This window comes from Petaurus breviceps, unplaced genomic scaffold (assembly GCF_028583685.1).
Source record: "Petaurus breviceps papuanus isolate PSGF00001 unplaced genomic scaffold, PetGlider_PUasm1.0 90721, whole genome shotgun sequence".
NCBI lineage: Eukaryota > Metazoa > Chordata > Mammalia > Diprotodontia > Petauridae > Petaurus > Petaurus breviceps.
This window is the reverse complement of record NW_027187322.1, coordinates 3432651-3446405: the sequence shown is the minus strand read 5'-3', so window position 1 is coordinate 3446405 and position 13755 is coordinate 3432651. Positions and strand designations below refer to the sequence as shown.

The following is a 13755-nucleotide window of genomic DNA, read 5'->3' as shown; positions in this document are numbered from 1 at the left end:
CCCCCCTGTGTCCCGGGGGGGGGGCCGCTAGAACTAGCCAGGAAAAAAAAAAAGGGCTCTGAGACGCGGACGGGCCGCTGATGGAGGAAGCGGCTTGGGGGGCCCGCCTTTGTGAGCCTCGCACAGGGCGCTCTCTGCCCTTTTTTGACCTAGGGTGCGTCAGAGGGGTCCGGCCGCCACCCCGCGGGACAGCGGGGAGCGGTCCCCTCCCCCGCCTTCTCTCGGTGCCCCCCCTCCTGGTCTGGCTCGGTCTTCCTGCTGACCAGCCCTGTGACTGGGGACAGGCCCCCCCGAGCTTCCCGGGGCCTCCTTTGGGGCTCTCACAGCTGCATGCATACAGCAGGTGCTTAAAATGAGGGAATGGACATGAACACCGCCTGCCACTGAAATAGGAGGGGAGCGCCAGTGCTCCATAGCAGGTGGTGGTTGGAAAACCAGTAAGCCTGAAACTTAAGCTGCCTTTTTTTTCTTGAGTGCTGGTATTCTGGAAAATGGCTTCTGAATTTCCCATTCATAAAATTGGTATATGTGTAGCATTTGGGGGGGGGAGCAAGGAGAACTGGGAGCTTTTCTAAAAAAATCATCGCAAAATACTGTCGTTAAAAGGAAAGTTGGGAATAAGCTCTGTAACCATGCTGTTTGCAGCATTATTTTCATTAAATGATTTTTTCAAAACATAAATTTTTTGATTGAAAAGATATGAATAATGAAACTTAGGTGTGCATTTGGGAGAAGGGGTGAAAAAGTTCAAGTGATTTTGTAATGGGTGCCTAAGCACCTGCTTGAGGTGGTTAAAGATTTAGAATAGATTTCCTTTTTGAGTCTAGAACACAAACTCCACCAGAAAAGGGTACTCCCAGCTTTCAGCTTTTTCCCAATTATCCCCTGAGAAAGAGAACTCCAGTTTATCAGCTGAGGTTTTTTCAAAACCAACTCCATTTGGTTTGGTTTGGTTTTTCAGATGATGAAAAAAAGTTTAGCATAGATAATAAAAGTTCAAAATTTGGCAGAATCTCCAAATTAGCTACCAACTAAGCCAGTTGATTAAACTTGAGAGCAAGCCTCCCCTTGGCCTGTTGGGTTGGCAGCCTGGCTGTCTCCTGAACCTTCTGTTTCTGTAGACCCAGAATTGAAGTGGGCTGGGAGACTGCTGGCCCTTCTTTGATGGGCCTCCTCTAAAAGGAGGTCGTCACATCCAAGTTTGCCCAGCGGTTCCATGGCCATTGCCCCCTCCTTGGGCAGAAAAGTCTGATTATTGGGTTGGCTTGCTTTGCCACTTCCAAATGTGAGGGGAAAAAGAAGGATGATGTTTTAATTTGTGCAGCATTCTGGGTTATGTCATTTATAAGATCCTGGCAGTTCTCCACCATGCCATTTCCAAATGGATAAGGAGAGTGGGAACGATAAGTCCCCCAGGTAGCTTTCATTCATTTTTTCCTGGGCAGTTTAAAGTTTTTTTTTTTTTTTACTTTTCCTGTGTCAAGTGGTGTCAAGCATGTATCCAGGGACAAAGGAAAAAGCTCTAAGCTGCTTCAAGTTATTCTCTTCTGGGATAGCTACATGAATCTTAAAGATAAAGGCAATTCCATATCCTTTTAAAAGAAAGATACAGGAAAGTGGGCTTCCATGTTTTTCCTAGAGATTTAAATAGGTCGTTTCTGGGTCTCTTGGTCCATACATGTATAATAAAGATAACCTTGGAAAGCCTTGAAGAAGCTGTCTCTAAGTAAACAAGAGTTTGCTGTTTTGAGTATCATTTGCAAGGGCTCAGGTGTACAGCCTTTTCAGTTTGAATGAGTTCTCTGGAAGTCATACTTTGCCAGCTGTGTCCCCAGCCCTCTGGGAATCTTGGAAAAGCCCCTGGGAGCTGAGAAAATGGAACCCAGCAGGTCTACCCTTGGTCAGTAATGACACAGTTTTATTTTATGTTCCCACCCTCAAAACGACTTCTTTGTGTGACTGGTGTTCCAGAGTGAGGTGGTGTCAGAGCTCCCTCTGCTGCCCCCACTTCACAGTGTGGAGGTGAACACCCCCTCCCCCCCCCCCGGGGTTGTCAAGATGAAGCCCGTGGGGCCGATAACCCAAGCGGGGCCGAGCGGCTGTCAAGTCCAAGCCCCTGGTCCCTGGAGGACCTGCCCAGCTAAGCCGGGAGGCGCTGATGGCCAGGCTGGCTAGAGGGCAGTGACTCTTCCCGCCACAGCAGCTCTGCGATTCAGTCTGCCGAGGCTAGGAGGGGCTGGGAGCCCCCCACCGACAGTCAGCTGGGGGTTCTTGAAGTGTGGAAATCTCACTGTTGGCCACACCTCATGTAGCAGGGAGGGGCAGCTTCTAACCCTCTTGTTCTTCTTACAGGTATCTTTGCCTTGGTGTCCCTAAGACATGGTAGAAGTAGAGAAGCAGGACGTTTTCCACATGCTCTTAGTAAGACTTTTTAGGAATCACAAACAAAAGCCCCACCTGTGAGCTTTCCAAAAACTTACAGAAACAAATGGGAAAGTCTTCAGTTTTTACAGATGTTTTAGTTGCAGGTAAACAGTTAGTAGCCCACTACTTTATCACAGCTTCTACGGAAATGGATTTTGCTGTAGATGTTTACACACTCTATGTTACCAGCCACTACAAGGGAATGAAGGAAGGGATGAAGATTGGAACTAGAAAGCCTCTGTGGCCCACTTCACCAAAGCTGATCCAGAAGCTTGGAAAAGCCTGGTTAGCAGGGAAAATCCTTCAAAATGAGCTTCTGGATAGCATTCTGATTGGTTGCTTTGAAAAAACTGGCCATGGTCATACAGAGTGTATACTCTTATACCAGAATCAGAACGCCATCTTTTAAATCACTTAGTCCAAATTTCATGGATCACAATCAGTTTTGTCCATTTTGAGTTTGTAGCTATAGAGCTGTTCCACTCAGTATTGTAGGACCCTTAATAACTTCCAGGTTTGAAGATGAGGGAAACTTTTTTTAATGGCAAAATTTACTTCTTAGTCAAACTGTAGGAGTCTCAGAGCATAGTTAATGCCCTGTAGTTAATATCTATTCTGCATATCTTGTTGGTGCTGGTGACAGAGCTGTGTTATTCTTCGGAGGCCGAGGAGGCAGGGACTGGAAATCTGGGTTGGTAGCAATCATGAGACATTGTGGCGTGAATGAGTTCTCCTAAAGTGATGTTCCTGCACTAACCCACTCCCCTCTCAGGGTCAGTGCATGGCGCAGTTCTGGCTGCCGTTCTGAATCGGGGCTGTTTCCAACAGGATGGTGGAGCACGAGGCCTCCTGTCGAATAGCTGCATCCACGACAAGGTCTGTTAAAGAGGTAGCAACTTGCTGATCATGGAGGGGGACAAATGCACTTTGGTTTGCTCTAAGCGGCCCTTATGTGAGTCATCCTAATGCTAGATCCCTGCTCTCTGCATTCTGCACTGGATTCATCTGGGCTGCCTTGATTTCCAAAGTCTTATGCAATCTGGGACCCAATTATCTTGGAAAGTACCCACTTTCTACCAGGCCCCCACTGAGCAGCCTGGGTGTTTCCAGTAAGGGTCCCTGGGCAAGATGGTTGTTTCCCGGGAAGTATGGATGTAGCATGTTTGTCTGGGTGCCCAGAGGCCTTCAAGCAAATGCTGCATTTTTTAACCAAGTGGATAATCCCCTGCGAAGTTTTTGGGGCAACACTGCAGGATGAAATGCCGAACATCTCCATTATGGGGACAATGGGACAAGTGCATTGTCCCCAGAAAACTGCTATTGTTTCAAGTTCTTTTTGTCCCCGTTCCATTTGTTGAGGGACTGCAAACAAGTGGTTTTCCTTTGCATTATGGGCCTTGATCTACCTCTGGTGGAAGAGGGGGTAAATGGGAGCTGGAACAGTGTTTTTGACACTCCCAGCCCTCCTGCAGTGAAGCAGATGAGCCAGCTATGTTTTGTACACCCAACCTCTCAGAGCCCTCTGGTGATAACCTGCAAAAGGAAAGGCTGGAGGAAACACCTCTCTGGCTCCTAAACTACCACAAGATGGAAAGAAGCTGACGGCTCCGTATACTAAGCTGCAGTCTATGTTTAGACTGTGTGTGGCCAGAATTGAGGGGTGGGGCGGACTTGGAAAGATGGTTTCCAAATCTTTCCAAATTGAGGTACTTACGAAAAGCTCATTTGGAAGTATCAGTGGCAGAATTGGACTTGTTCCAATTATCAACAGTCCTAGCAGTGAGAAATGGAAACTTGTTAAAAAAAATGTCTATGTATGAGTGAAATGGGAAGGTAGGAGGGGGTCCTGGCTCTGCCACCGGGGTAAGTAGAAAGGGATCCAAATCCTCCCGCTCTCACTTTTATTCAACTTCATGTGTGTTCTTGGTGACACAGGAGAGGCGTGTGTGTGTGTGTGTGTGTGTGTGTGTGTGTGTGTGCATCTTATTCTAACCAAATTCACTTTTGATTGTCATGGGGATGAAGGCTCTGACTGACTTATAGCAACCCTTCTTGCGTCTGTCTCTTCAAGGAAAACGAATGCACGTGCAGCTGTCCACCAGCCGGCTCCGGACCGCCCCTGGGATGGGAGACCAGAGCGGCTGCTATCGATGCGGGAAAGAGGGCCACTGGTCCAAAGAGTGTCCGGTGGATCGGACGGGCCGCGTGGCAGACTTGACCGAGCAGTATAACGAGCAGTACGGAGCTGTTCGCACGCCCTATGCCATGGGCTACGGGGAGTCCGTGTATTACAACAATCCATACGGAGCACTCGACTATTATAAGCGTTACCGGGTGAGGTCTTATGAGGCGGTGGCTGCGGCAGCGGCGGCTTCCGCGTACAACTATGCAGAGCAGACCCTTTCCCAGCTCCCACAAGTCCAGAACCCAGCCATGGCCAGTCATCTCACCTCTACCTCTCTCAACCCCTACGATAGACACCTGTTGCCAACCTCAGGAGCTGCTGCTGCCACCGCTGCTGTGGCAGCTGCCGCTGCCGCCGCCACTGCAGCTACCTCCTATTATGGGCGGGACCGGAGTCCCCTGCGCCGAGCTGCAGCTGCGGTCCCCACTATTGGAGAGGGCTACGGTTACGGGCATGAGAATGAGCTGTCCCAGGCCTCGGCAGCTGCGCGGAATTCTCTGTACGACGTGACCCGGTTCGAGCGGGACCAGTATACAGACCGGGCGCGGTACTCGGCCTTTTAAAGCTCGAGGTGAGAGTGGGGTGGGTATGGCAGAGAGGTTCGATTTAGTTGAGGTGAAAGGGATACCAGTGCTTTATAGAGAAGAAAGCCAACTTCTTCCTGCTGGGAACAGCCTCACAAAGGTATAAATTACACTTTGAACTCATCTGTCTCTATGGCTCAGGGTGGGAGGGTCACCATGGCCATATAACATTTCTTCTTTGATTCTTGTTTCCTATAACCATCTTTTTTGAGAGGAATTCCTTTTTTTCCAAAGACAGAAACACTCCTGATGGGGGGCAACTGGTAAAGGCAGGGACCACCTGGTACACAGCTGTGGGGCAAAGAGAGAGCCTTTTCACAGGGGTGGGGACTTCTGGAAGTCTCTCAGTTTGATTCATGGGCTGACAGGAAAGTGCTAGTCACCCCATTTGGTGTGGGAAGACTTTCCCTCCACACTGTTGTTGAAAGCTTACTGTTCTGGGTCTGTCCTCACATTGCGGTGCTCCCCTTAGCAGAAATCCAGAGTATCTGGTTCTACATTGTTAATTAATACAGGTTTTGGACCTGGGCTGTGAGTGGTAGGGTTCCACTGACTTTCCACAGTTATGTGGGAAGCTCAGCCCTCTAGGCCACTTTGCCCAAGAATTGGATTGGACCTTGAGTCTCTTGAGATTTCCTTCCAACTCAGCCTGAGGCGTCCAGCTTCTTTCAGGATAGATCATGTGAGAGATCGGTTCTTGGCCAAGTTTTCTGAGATGCTCTTGCTGGAAATGGAGATTTTTTTCCTTGGGCTTGACTGAGAATGGCAGGATTAGTGGGGACCTGCCACTGGCTGTGCATGTTCTTGGTAGTGGAGTAGAAGTAGCTTCTCCTTCTTTTGGGCAGCAGCGGCACCTTGTAATTAGGCACCTGCCCGGAAATTGTAAACGGAGGGCAGACTCCTCCCTTTGACTGGAGAGGAGGATGAGGAGATTATAGGGATTTGCCCTGGGAGCAGTGAGGCAGTGTTGTCTATGGCTGTGTAAAAAAGAGAAGCAGTATTTGGAAATGGTCCCCAGGGTCTGTCACTGTCTACACTGAGACTCCCCTGCCCCTGGGTAGAGTACTCGGCCACCCCCTTGTCTGGCACCCCTTGGAGTAGCTCCTGGCAGTGGGCCTTCTGTAGAGTGTCCTGAGGTGCCCGATGGTAATGAGGCTGCCCCTTGGCCTGTAGTCCAGGGCCTGTCACTTGTGGGCAGAAGCCTGGTATGAGTTAGCTGTTTCCTAGCTCTCACTCTCTGGAACTGTAAAAATCCTAGAATTCTAAGGCAGGGATGGAGGGAAGAGAAGGAAGTGTGGGCTGTAAATGGGAGGCCAGGTGACTCACTCTTGGGTGTCTGTGCCCAGTTTGTTCCTCACTTCTGAGAAACTTGTAGGAGCAGTGGGAGTGACAGCCCCCCCACGTGTCAGCCCTTGGACTCCACCTGGATCTTTGCAAAGCCCCTGAGGGTCCTTCCCCCCCCACCCCCCAGGCTGAGTTGGCTGTTTGGGATGGGAGAGATGGAGATCCTGGAGCCCAAGGATGGGCCCCGGGCCACTCCTACCAAAGCACAGTGTCCACTCCCTGAGCTGGGGGTGGGGGGACACAGGGGCACAGCGCCCCCTCCCTGAGCTGGGGGAGGGGCACAGGGGCACAGCGCCCACTCCCTGAGCTGGGGGGGGCACAGGGGCACAGCGCCCGCTCCCTGAGCTGGGGGGGGCACAGTGCCCACTCCCCGGGCTGGGGGGGGCACAGGGGCACAGTGCCCACTCCCCGGGCTGGGGCATGGAATCGTGGCGTAGATGTGGGGTCTGGGACTGACGCTTGTTCTCTGTTTTTTCTCAACAAACAGGATGGGAGCCAGGGCCTTGGGAGCCGGAGCCTCGCCGCCCTGTGGACAGTGTCTAAGCCTCTTGTGTTGTGCTCTCTTTCAGGTAGGCTATTTGCGGGCTGAACCCTCGGGCTGCGGTCGGCCGTATGGGAGGACTGCTTCGCTCGCGCGGTCCCCTTTGCCGGGATGTTCCCGTTGCTTCATGTTTCAGTAAACAAAGGAGTTTGTGACCAACTGTGGTTTTTTTTTTTCCCCCCCTTAATTTAATTCTTCTAAGGTGGCTCTTTCCTCCCTGCTAACAAACCATCTGTGTAATTTTTCATTCAACATTTCCTTCTTTCCTCAGCCTCTGAGCAGCCCGGGCTGTGGTAAGGACCCTGCTGGCCTTGCCCCTCCTGAGGGAACCTGGAGCCCTTCTCCCTCCCTGGCTTCTCCTAGGAGTTCAGCTCCTGTCCTTGGCCCCCAGCACTAGGATCTGCTGGCCCTTTACTGGGACTGTCTGGTGTCAGACAGTGCCCCCATCTGGACTGTCACACTGCAGCAGCTGACCTTCTGAGAGTGCTGGGCCCTGGGGGGGCCGGGCTGGGGGGCTGTCTGGGGCGGGGCCACTCTTTAATGACCTGCTCATGGGACCAGCGTGTGCCAGAGGCTCCTCTTCCCCTTCTCTCCCCGGTCCCCTTTTTGAACAAATAAACGTTTCTAACAATCCAGCCTCCTCTTCTGTGTAAGTGATATTTAAGGCATTCCTGGGATTGTGCTGTGAAAGAGCAGAGAAAGGGTGAGCTGGCTAATGGCTCTTCCATGGGAGGAGGTTAACGACAGAGCTAGCAATGACAGAGCGCCTGCTGTGTGCCCAGCACTGGCCTAGGGCTTTACAGTTAGCATCTCACTCAATCCTCACCGTGTCCCCAGATGGGAGGGGCTGCCTGGGATCACAGAACCAGTAAGTGGTCGCGGCTGCTTTGGAAGGCGGGTTTCCCGCCTGGGGACTAGCAGGTCACATCATCTTATTCGGAGAGGGTTCTGTTGCTGATTTGGGCCAGAAAACAAATTGAAGGTCCGCTTTTCCTTCCAGATTATCTTCCGTTTACCTGAAGATGTTGTGAATGCTTGATGTCATGATTCTCTGGGTCTATGGTCTCCTTAGCTATGATATCAAGGATTTAGAATTTCATTAATATGGGTGTTTATTTAAAACTGTATATTTTTAACCCTTTAAATTAGAGACTCTTTGAGAGTTGCTGCAGTAACTTGGAGGCTTTAGAAGTAGTGAACTCTAATCCCCTTTCTGCTTAACTTGTGAGGTTCTGGAGAGAAGGGACTGTCTCTTTTAGAAAAGTGACTGACACGTAGGCGTTTCATGTATCTGTGTCTGTCTCCCCACCATCAGTTCCCCCATCCCCTTCCCCACCTTGTGTAGTCCCTCTGAGCCCAGACCTTGTTAGAGAATGTGTACTTCGGCTGGAATAACGATCCCAAAGGGTCCCTGGAAAGGGGTGGAAGGATGGCATGGACCTTGGCACCCTGTGGCTCTAGCAGCCAACTCCTGAGCTCTGCCCCAGCTCCAGTGAGCAGTTATTAAACACCAGCAACCCTGGCAGGGCTGGTGGAAAAGCACATGGCATCAGGCAGAGGAGCACTGTGTGGGGCACACCTGCAGAGGGTGGCCAGCCCTTCCTCTGCCCCACGGTTCTCATCTCTAACTTTTGTGTTTGCATCACAGATGTGTCTAGGTGCGTGCCTTAACTCTCTCCAGAGTGTAATCTCCTAGAGGGCAAGCCCTGGATTTTTAGCCCTGACCTTAGAAGAGCACCTGGCACTGGACAGGTGTCTCAGGAGGTGCTGGCCTGGGCAGCGGGAAGGGACTCTGACTGTGTTTTCCCCATTTCCCACCCTTCCCCTCCCCACTAACACAGAAGATGTTAGTGCCATGGCCTGCCCATCCTCCAGGCCAACATAGTGGAAAGGAGAAGATTCCCACTTTATACTAACAGCCATCCCCATCCTAGCCCTGAGCAGTGTGCTGACTAGTCAGGAAACCACCAGCAATCAGCCACACGGGTAGTAGGCACTGGAGGCCAGGGGAGCCTGCAGTCATTCAGGAGAGGTGTGTGCATGCAGAGAGAATTAGTGCCCGGTGAGAAGCATCTGGAAGGATCAGGAAAGGTCCAGGCCACAAGAGACCTTGGGCACTCTTAGAGGAACCTGAGACCCCACAGGGCTCAAAGGCAGGCCTGACCTGGCTGCAGGGCCAGCATTCTTTCCATCCTATTATCCTGCCTTCCTGAGTCTGGAAGGAAGGGAACAAGCATTTTAATAGTGCTTACTGTGTGTTAGGTGCTGCACTAAGCACCTCTCCTATACAATCCCAAAAATTAAGGCAGAGGTGATGGAATCAGTTCTGGCTGGGGGAGGCCTAATGTCACAACAAACGAGTGACGGATTGTGGGGGGAGCAGGAGCTGTGAGGAGGCTAGAGAGCTAGGCTGGTGTTAGGTTGTGATGGGCTTTAAAAGGCAGCCCTAGGAAGACAGCAATAGGGAGCCACTGACGTTGGTTGTTCAGGAGGAAAGTCAGACCTTGTGGAGCAGCAAGCACCCTAACATACCTGGCATGGCTGCTAGCACAGGTTCTTTGATCTGCTTTTCTAAAGGAAAGCAACTCAAAAAGGGTTACAGACTTACTTTAATCAAACATGTCATTTACCTAGTTGAGGGGAAAAAAGTCAGTACCCTGAGCTAAAGAGAAAATACAAATAGAAGTTACAACCAGACCAAAAAACAGGAAATAACAGTTTGACAAATGACTTCTAGCTATCTGACCACCGAAGCCCAACATCTGGGGTTTCAAGGCTGGGGGGCTCCATGGCTGCCCAGAGTCTCATCTGGCCAAATCACACAACTCTTCCCCAAAGTGAGCCCCAAAGCAAAGCCTCACCTCAGGGTATATATATCCCTTTCCAGGGTCAGAGAACATGACAACCCTTCTGACCCGCTTGGCCACCACATAACAAAAGTGCATCCCTACAAAACGAGCCTCTTCAAGTAGGCTTCTCCCATGGGCTCTGCTCAGCCCTTCAGCAAACTTCCACCACAGGCTCCATGTGAGCACATTCAGCCTCTGAGGGGGCAGAGTATATTTTCAAATCAGGGAAGGTCCTCAAATTCACTTAGGGGCAGGGAAGATCTTCAAATTCCCATTACCATTACACTTGGGGCTAGGGAAAATCATTTTGGCAGGTGGGGCTCATCCTGGGAATGGGGATGGACTCCCCCCATTTTGCAGAGGCAGGCAGGGATCCATGAAGAAAGAGTTTAAAAACTGCCCTCTCAGGCGCATTTCCTAGCCCCGAGTAAACATCCCAGCTTCAACCGGTAAAAAAATAAACATTTTATTAAAAATGCAACATCCAACATTCATACAAACAACATACCTGTCCTGTAACTATTTACATGGACACGGATTTCAATGTTTAGCCCCCAGACACTTCCTCTACTGCTCCGCAGGGATTCTGCACAGATGCATTCGTCCTTAGGCACTTTTTCCATCAGCGCAGGCTCTGCTCTCATCTGGCTGCTTTTTGCGTGGTTATTTATTTCATCGAGGCCTTTCCAGCTTCCTTTGTATTCCTCACTTGTCCATCTGACCTGCTTTATCTGCCCATTTATTTTGCCCTTCCCCAATGGTTAAACATTTGGGTTGCTTCCAGAATTTTGCAGGGATGTTTGAAGCTGCTGAGAGCATGTCTGAAGAGGCAGCGTTTCTTTTGTTTCTGATAACACCCAGGATATATTTCTAACATTGGAATTCCTGGGCCCAAATTCTGACCTCTAAATGAAATGCCTGAGCTCTCATGGGCAGCTTCCCCACCTGTTTCCTTCTCTGTAACACAACCATCCAATCCATCACACAGCTTTGTGGCGAAGGTTCTGTTTGGTCACCTTTCAAAAGCTGTACCTAGAACTTGAAAGAGCTTGAGTAGGTGTGGCTCTCCCTTCCCTTCTCCCAGTGGCCTGTAGAGAAAAAACAAGACACTTGATACAGCTCAGGGCAGGAATTCTAGTGCACAGGTATGGAAAATAACAGATGCATTCCAGATTCTATGGAGAAAAGACTGGAGCTTTTCCCTCTGAAATATCTGGAGTATAAGCTTAAAGCCAGATAAGAGAATCTGTCAACAGAGATGGCCAACGTTATGGACGAGGATGCTTAGGAACAGCAATGTATGTGTTGATGTAGCCCAGGAGGGCAGGCGTCCGGGGAGCTCGGCCCTAGCTGCTGGGCAAGGGGCTATCCTGGGTATTGGCCACTCACAAATGCCAGGGTGGGAAGTGGCTGATCTGTTTGGGTGGCACGGACCTCAAGGGAGGAGGCATGCCTGGGCAAGGCTGGCAAGAGGAAGTAGCCAGAGTGGGCATTGCTGACACTGCTCCTACTCCTGCCACCCCTTGATGGAAGGCAGAGATGAAAGAACGCTTGTTAATTATGGAAGGGTCAGCAGGGAGGGGGCACGGGCTGGCAGGACTGAGGGGGCTGGGAGTGGGGAGCCAGGCCGCCAGGGATGGGGGATAGATTGGTACGTTAGCAGCCCAGGATTCGGAATCACTAGGATGGGGAGAGTACAAGGTGGGGGAGAAACGATCCAGAGAAGCATCAATGCTTGGAGAAAGGTACCTTGGGAGAGGGGGTAATCAGACTGTTCAAGGTCCAACCTCGTGGTAGGCAGTGATAACCCAGTGGGCTGATGGGAAACCTGGAGAAAGTCCCGGGAGCAGACTTAACTAAGTGACCCAGAGAAAGCCACTTAATTATCTGAACCCATCGCCCATTAAATGAAGATGAGGGTTTAAAAAGAAACTGTGTATTTTAATTCTTAATGATATCGTTTGTGTTCATTATTACCACCCTTGGGAATATATTCATCCCTCCCTTCTTCCCCTCTGGCAAGTCACCTCTGGTACCAAAAATGGAGGAAAAAAAAGCGTTAACTGGCTGTTCCCCACCCAGGATCTGCCTCCTGAAAAGAAGGAAGGAGAGGTCTCAATGACACAGCCTTCCTTCAGTCTGGAGGGGCTTTGTTCTTGTTTTCACTGTTGCCATCATGACCATACCCCGGGGATCTGATGCTGTAGTTAGAGAAGACCCTTTCCAGGCTCCAGCATCAGGCCTGGGGGTAGAGCCCGTTCACCAGTGTCCAAACCCTACCAGTTTTCTAACACAAGGCAACTCCCCTGACTCTCAACCACGTGGGGGTCTAAAGGAGCAAGACTGCAAGAAGGAAGGCTGTCAGGGAGCAGGAAGCCAGAGGGAAAGTGGGAGTTGGGGGCAGAGGCTCAGTTCCTCTAAGACCCTTCACTGTCTGCCCTCGATCTAGGGAGCTGGGGGCGTAGGCAAGCATGGCTTGGTAGCTTGGAACTTTTAGATGGATGGATTAGAAAGGAAGACCTAAGGGGGCAGCTAGGTGATGCAGTGAAGAGAACACCGGCCCTGGAGTCAGGAGGACCCAAGTTCAAATTTGGCCTCAGACACTTGACACACTTACTAGCTGTGACCTTGGGCAAGTCACTTAACCCCAATTGCCTTTCTTTCCCCACTCCAAAAATAAGGAAGGAGACCTAAGATGGTGTCATCTGCTTTCCTGACACCATAGTCCCTACACAGTACTCAGGGTATTGGAAGGAAAAGGTTGGGGGAGTAACCTTTGTACCCTTTATGTCACTGGAAATCAAGGAATTCTTTGACAAGCTTGTGACTGGAAATCAGTCCTTTGGCACTGAGACTTTGGGGATTAGAGAAATTTTGGTGCATCCCAGCTTGATCTCACCTGTGCCCCAGAGCAGATACTGTTCTGTGCTGCCCTGATAGAATCGCCATGGCCAGTCCTATTGGACAGTGACTCTCTGGAAACATCCTTTGTCTCGATGGGTATTGTGAGGGAGACAAAGGAGTTTGGCAAAACCTTAGCCCTAAGAGTCTGTCCTACCTGTCACCCAATACAAGACTGTCCCCTAGAAGAGAGAATTCTTAATCTAGGGTGTGTGGACTTATTTTTATTTCTAAATCTTCTGATAATTGTATTTCAATAGACTTGGCTCCCTTTGTAACCCTTTGTATTTTATTTTATGCTTCTGGGAAGGGGTCCTCAGGCATCACCAGACTGCCTGCCCCAGGGGCCCAGGACATAAAAACGATGAAGTTCTCCCCACCCCTCAGCCACCCCAAGAATCCCAGAGGTTGTCCTCTCGGAGATGCTGGACTGAGCACACAGTCCAGGCCTTCTGAGAGCTCACTGAAGATGCAGCCGCTGGACAGGTGGGGGTCAGAAATCTTGCCACGGGTTCAATCTGCATGCCCTCCCCCCACCAAACAAAAAATGTGATTGAAGACTTCAAACAAGGCAAGCATCGATGGGGGCGAATAAAGAGAACTCTGGGACAGGTGATTTTCTGAAGCCAAGGACCAGAAGGGGTGGGGGTGGGTTCTCAAGGACACTAGTTCACTTTTCCAGCAGGAAGCATCCAGCCTTCACCCCCCACTCATAGCAGGCTGAGCTAACTTGGCTGAGGCTACGGAAACTCCTCAAAAGTGCTTCATACCACTCGGTTGATTTTTTTTTCAGATGGATTTTATTGAGGTCTTCTGCTTTTACATCACCTGCCTATCCCAAGGTGGTCCATCACCCTCCACCTCCCAGTCCCACAGCCCTGAGAAGAAGCAGGGGCAGGGGCCTTCTCAGGCTCAGTCAGTGGAGAA

The 13755-nt window shown here is 50.5% G+C and overlaps 2 protein-coding genes across 7 annotated transcripts in view; one reads left to right on the top strand and one right to left on the bottom strand.

The window, feature by feature from the left end:
* Positions 1-123: 123 nt before the first annotated feature.
* Positions 124-7707, top strand: LOC138144900 (RNA-binding protein 4-like). 4 transcript variants are annotated; one of them, XR_011164040.1, is made up of 3 exons: positions 124-5180; positions 7025-7106; positions 7350-7707. XR_011164040.1 is itself a non-coding variant. In XM_069066436.1 (3 exons), exon 2 carries the CDS (start codon positions 4504-4506, stop codon positions 5170-5172), a length of 669 nt encoding a protein of 222 aa, XP_068922537.1. In that variant the 5' UTR covers positions 124-3300; positions 4496-4503; the 3' UTR covers positions 5173-5180; positions 7107-7237. The 4 variants fall into 4 exon arrangements, 3 of the variants coding, with proteins under 3 accessions (XP_068922537.1, XP_068922536.1, XP_068922538.1); XM_069066436.1 differs by lacking the exons at positions 7025-7106; positions 7350-7707 and adding an exon at positions 7107-7237 and having other exon boundaries at positions 124-3300; positions 4496-5180; XM_069066435.1 differs by lacking the exons at positions 7025-7106; positions 7350-7707 and adding an exon at positions 7107-7237.
* A 2670-nt stretch (positions 7708-10377) lies between these two features.
* RBM14 (RNA binding motif protein 14) overlaps positions 10378-13755 on the bottom strand; it is a 44385-nt gene continuing 41007 nt past the window's right edge. For all 3 annotated transcript variants that reach the window (XM_069066425.1, XM_069066426.1, XM_069066431.1), the window contains one exon: positions 10378-11015. Coding sequence is in view for 2 of the 3 variants with exons in the window: in XM_069066426.1 (XP_068922527.1) it covers positions 10960-11015 (56 nt within the window). In the remaining variant the exon portion in view is untranslated. The remainder of the gene's footprint in view (positions 11016-13755) is intronic.

Bases quoted from the DNA above. Each gene is read 5' to 3' on its own strand.
- LOC138144900 (XM_069066436.1), top strand. From the start codon at position 4,504: ATGCACGTGCAGCTGTCCACCAGCCGGCTCCGGACCGCCCCTGGGATG.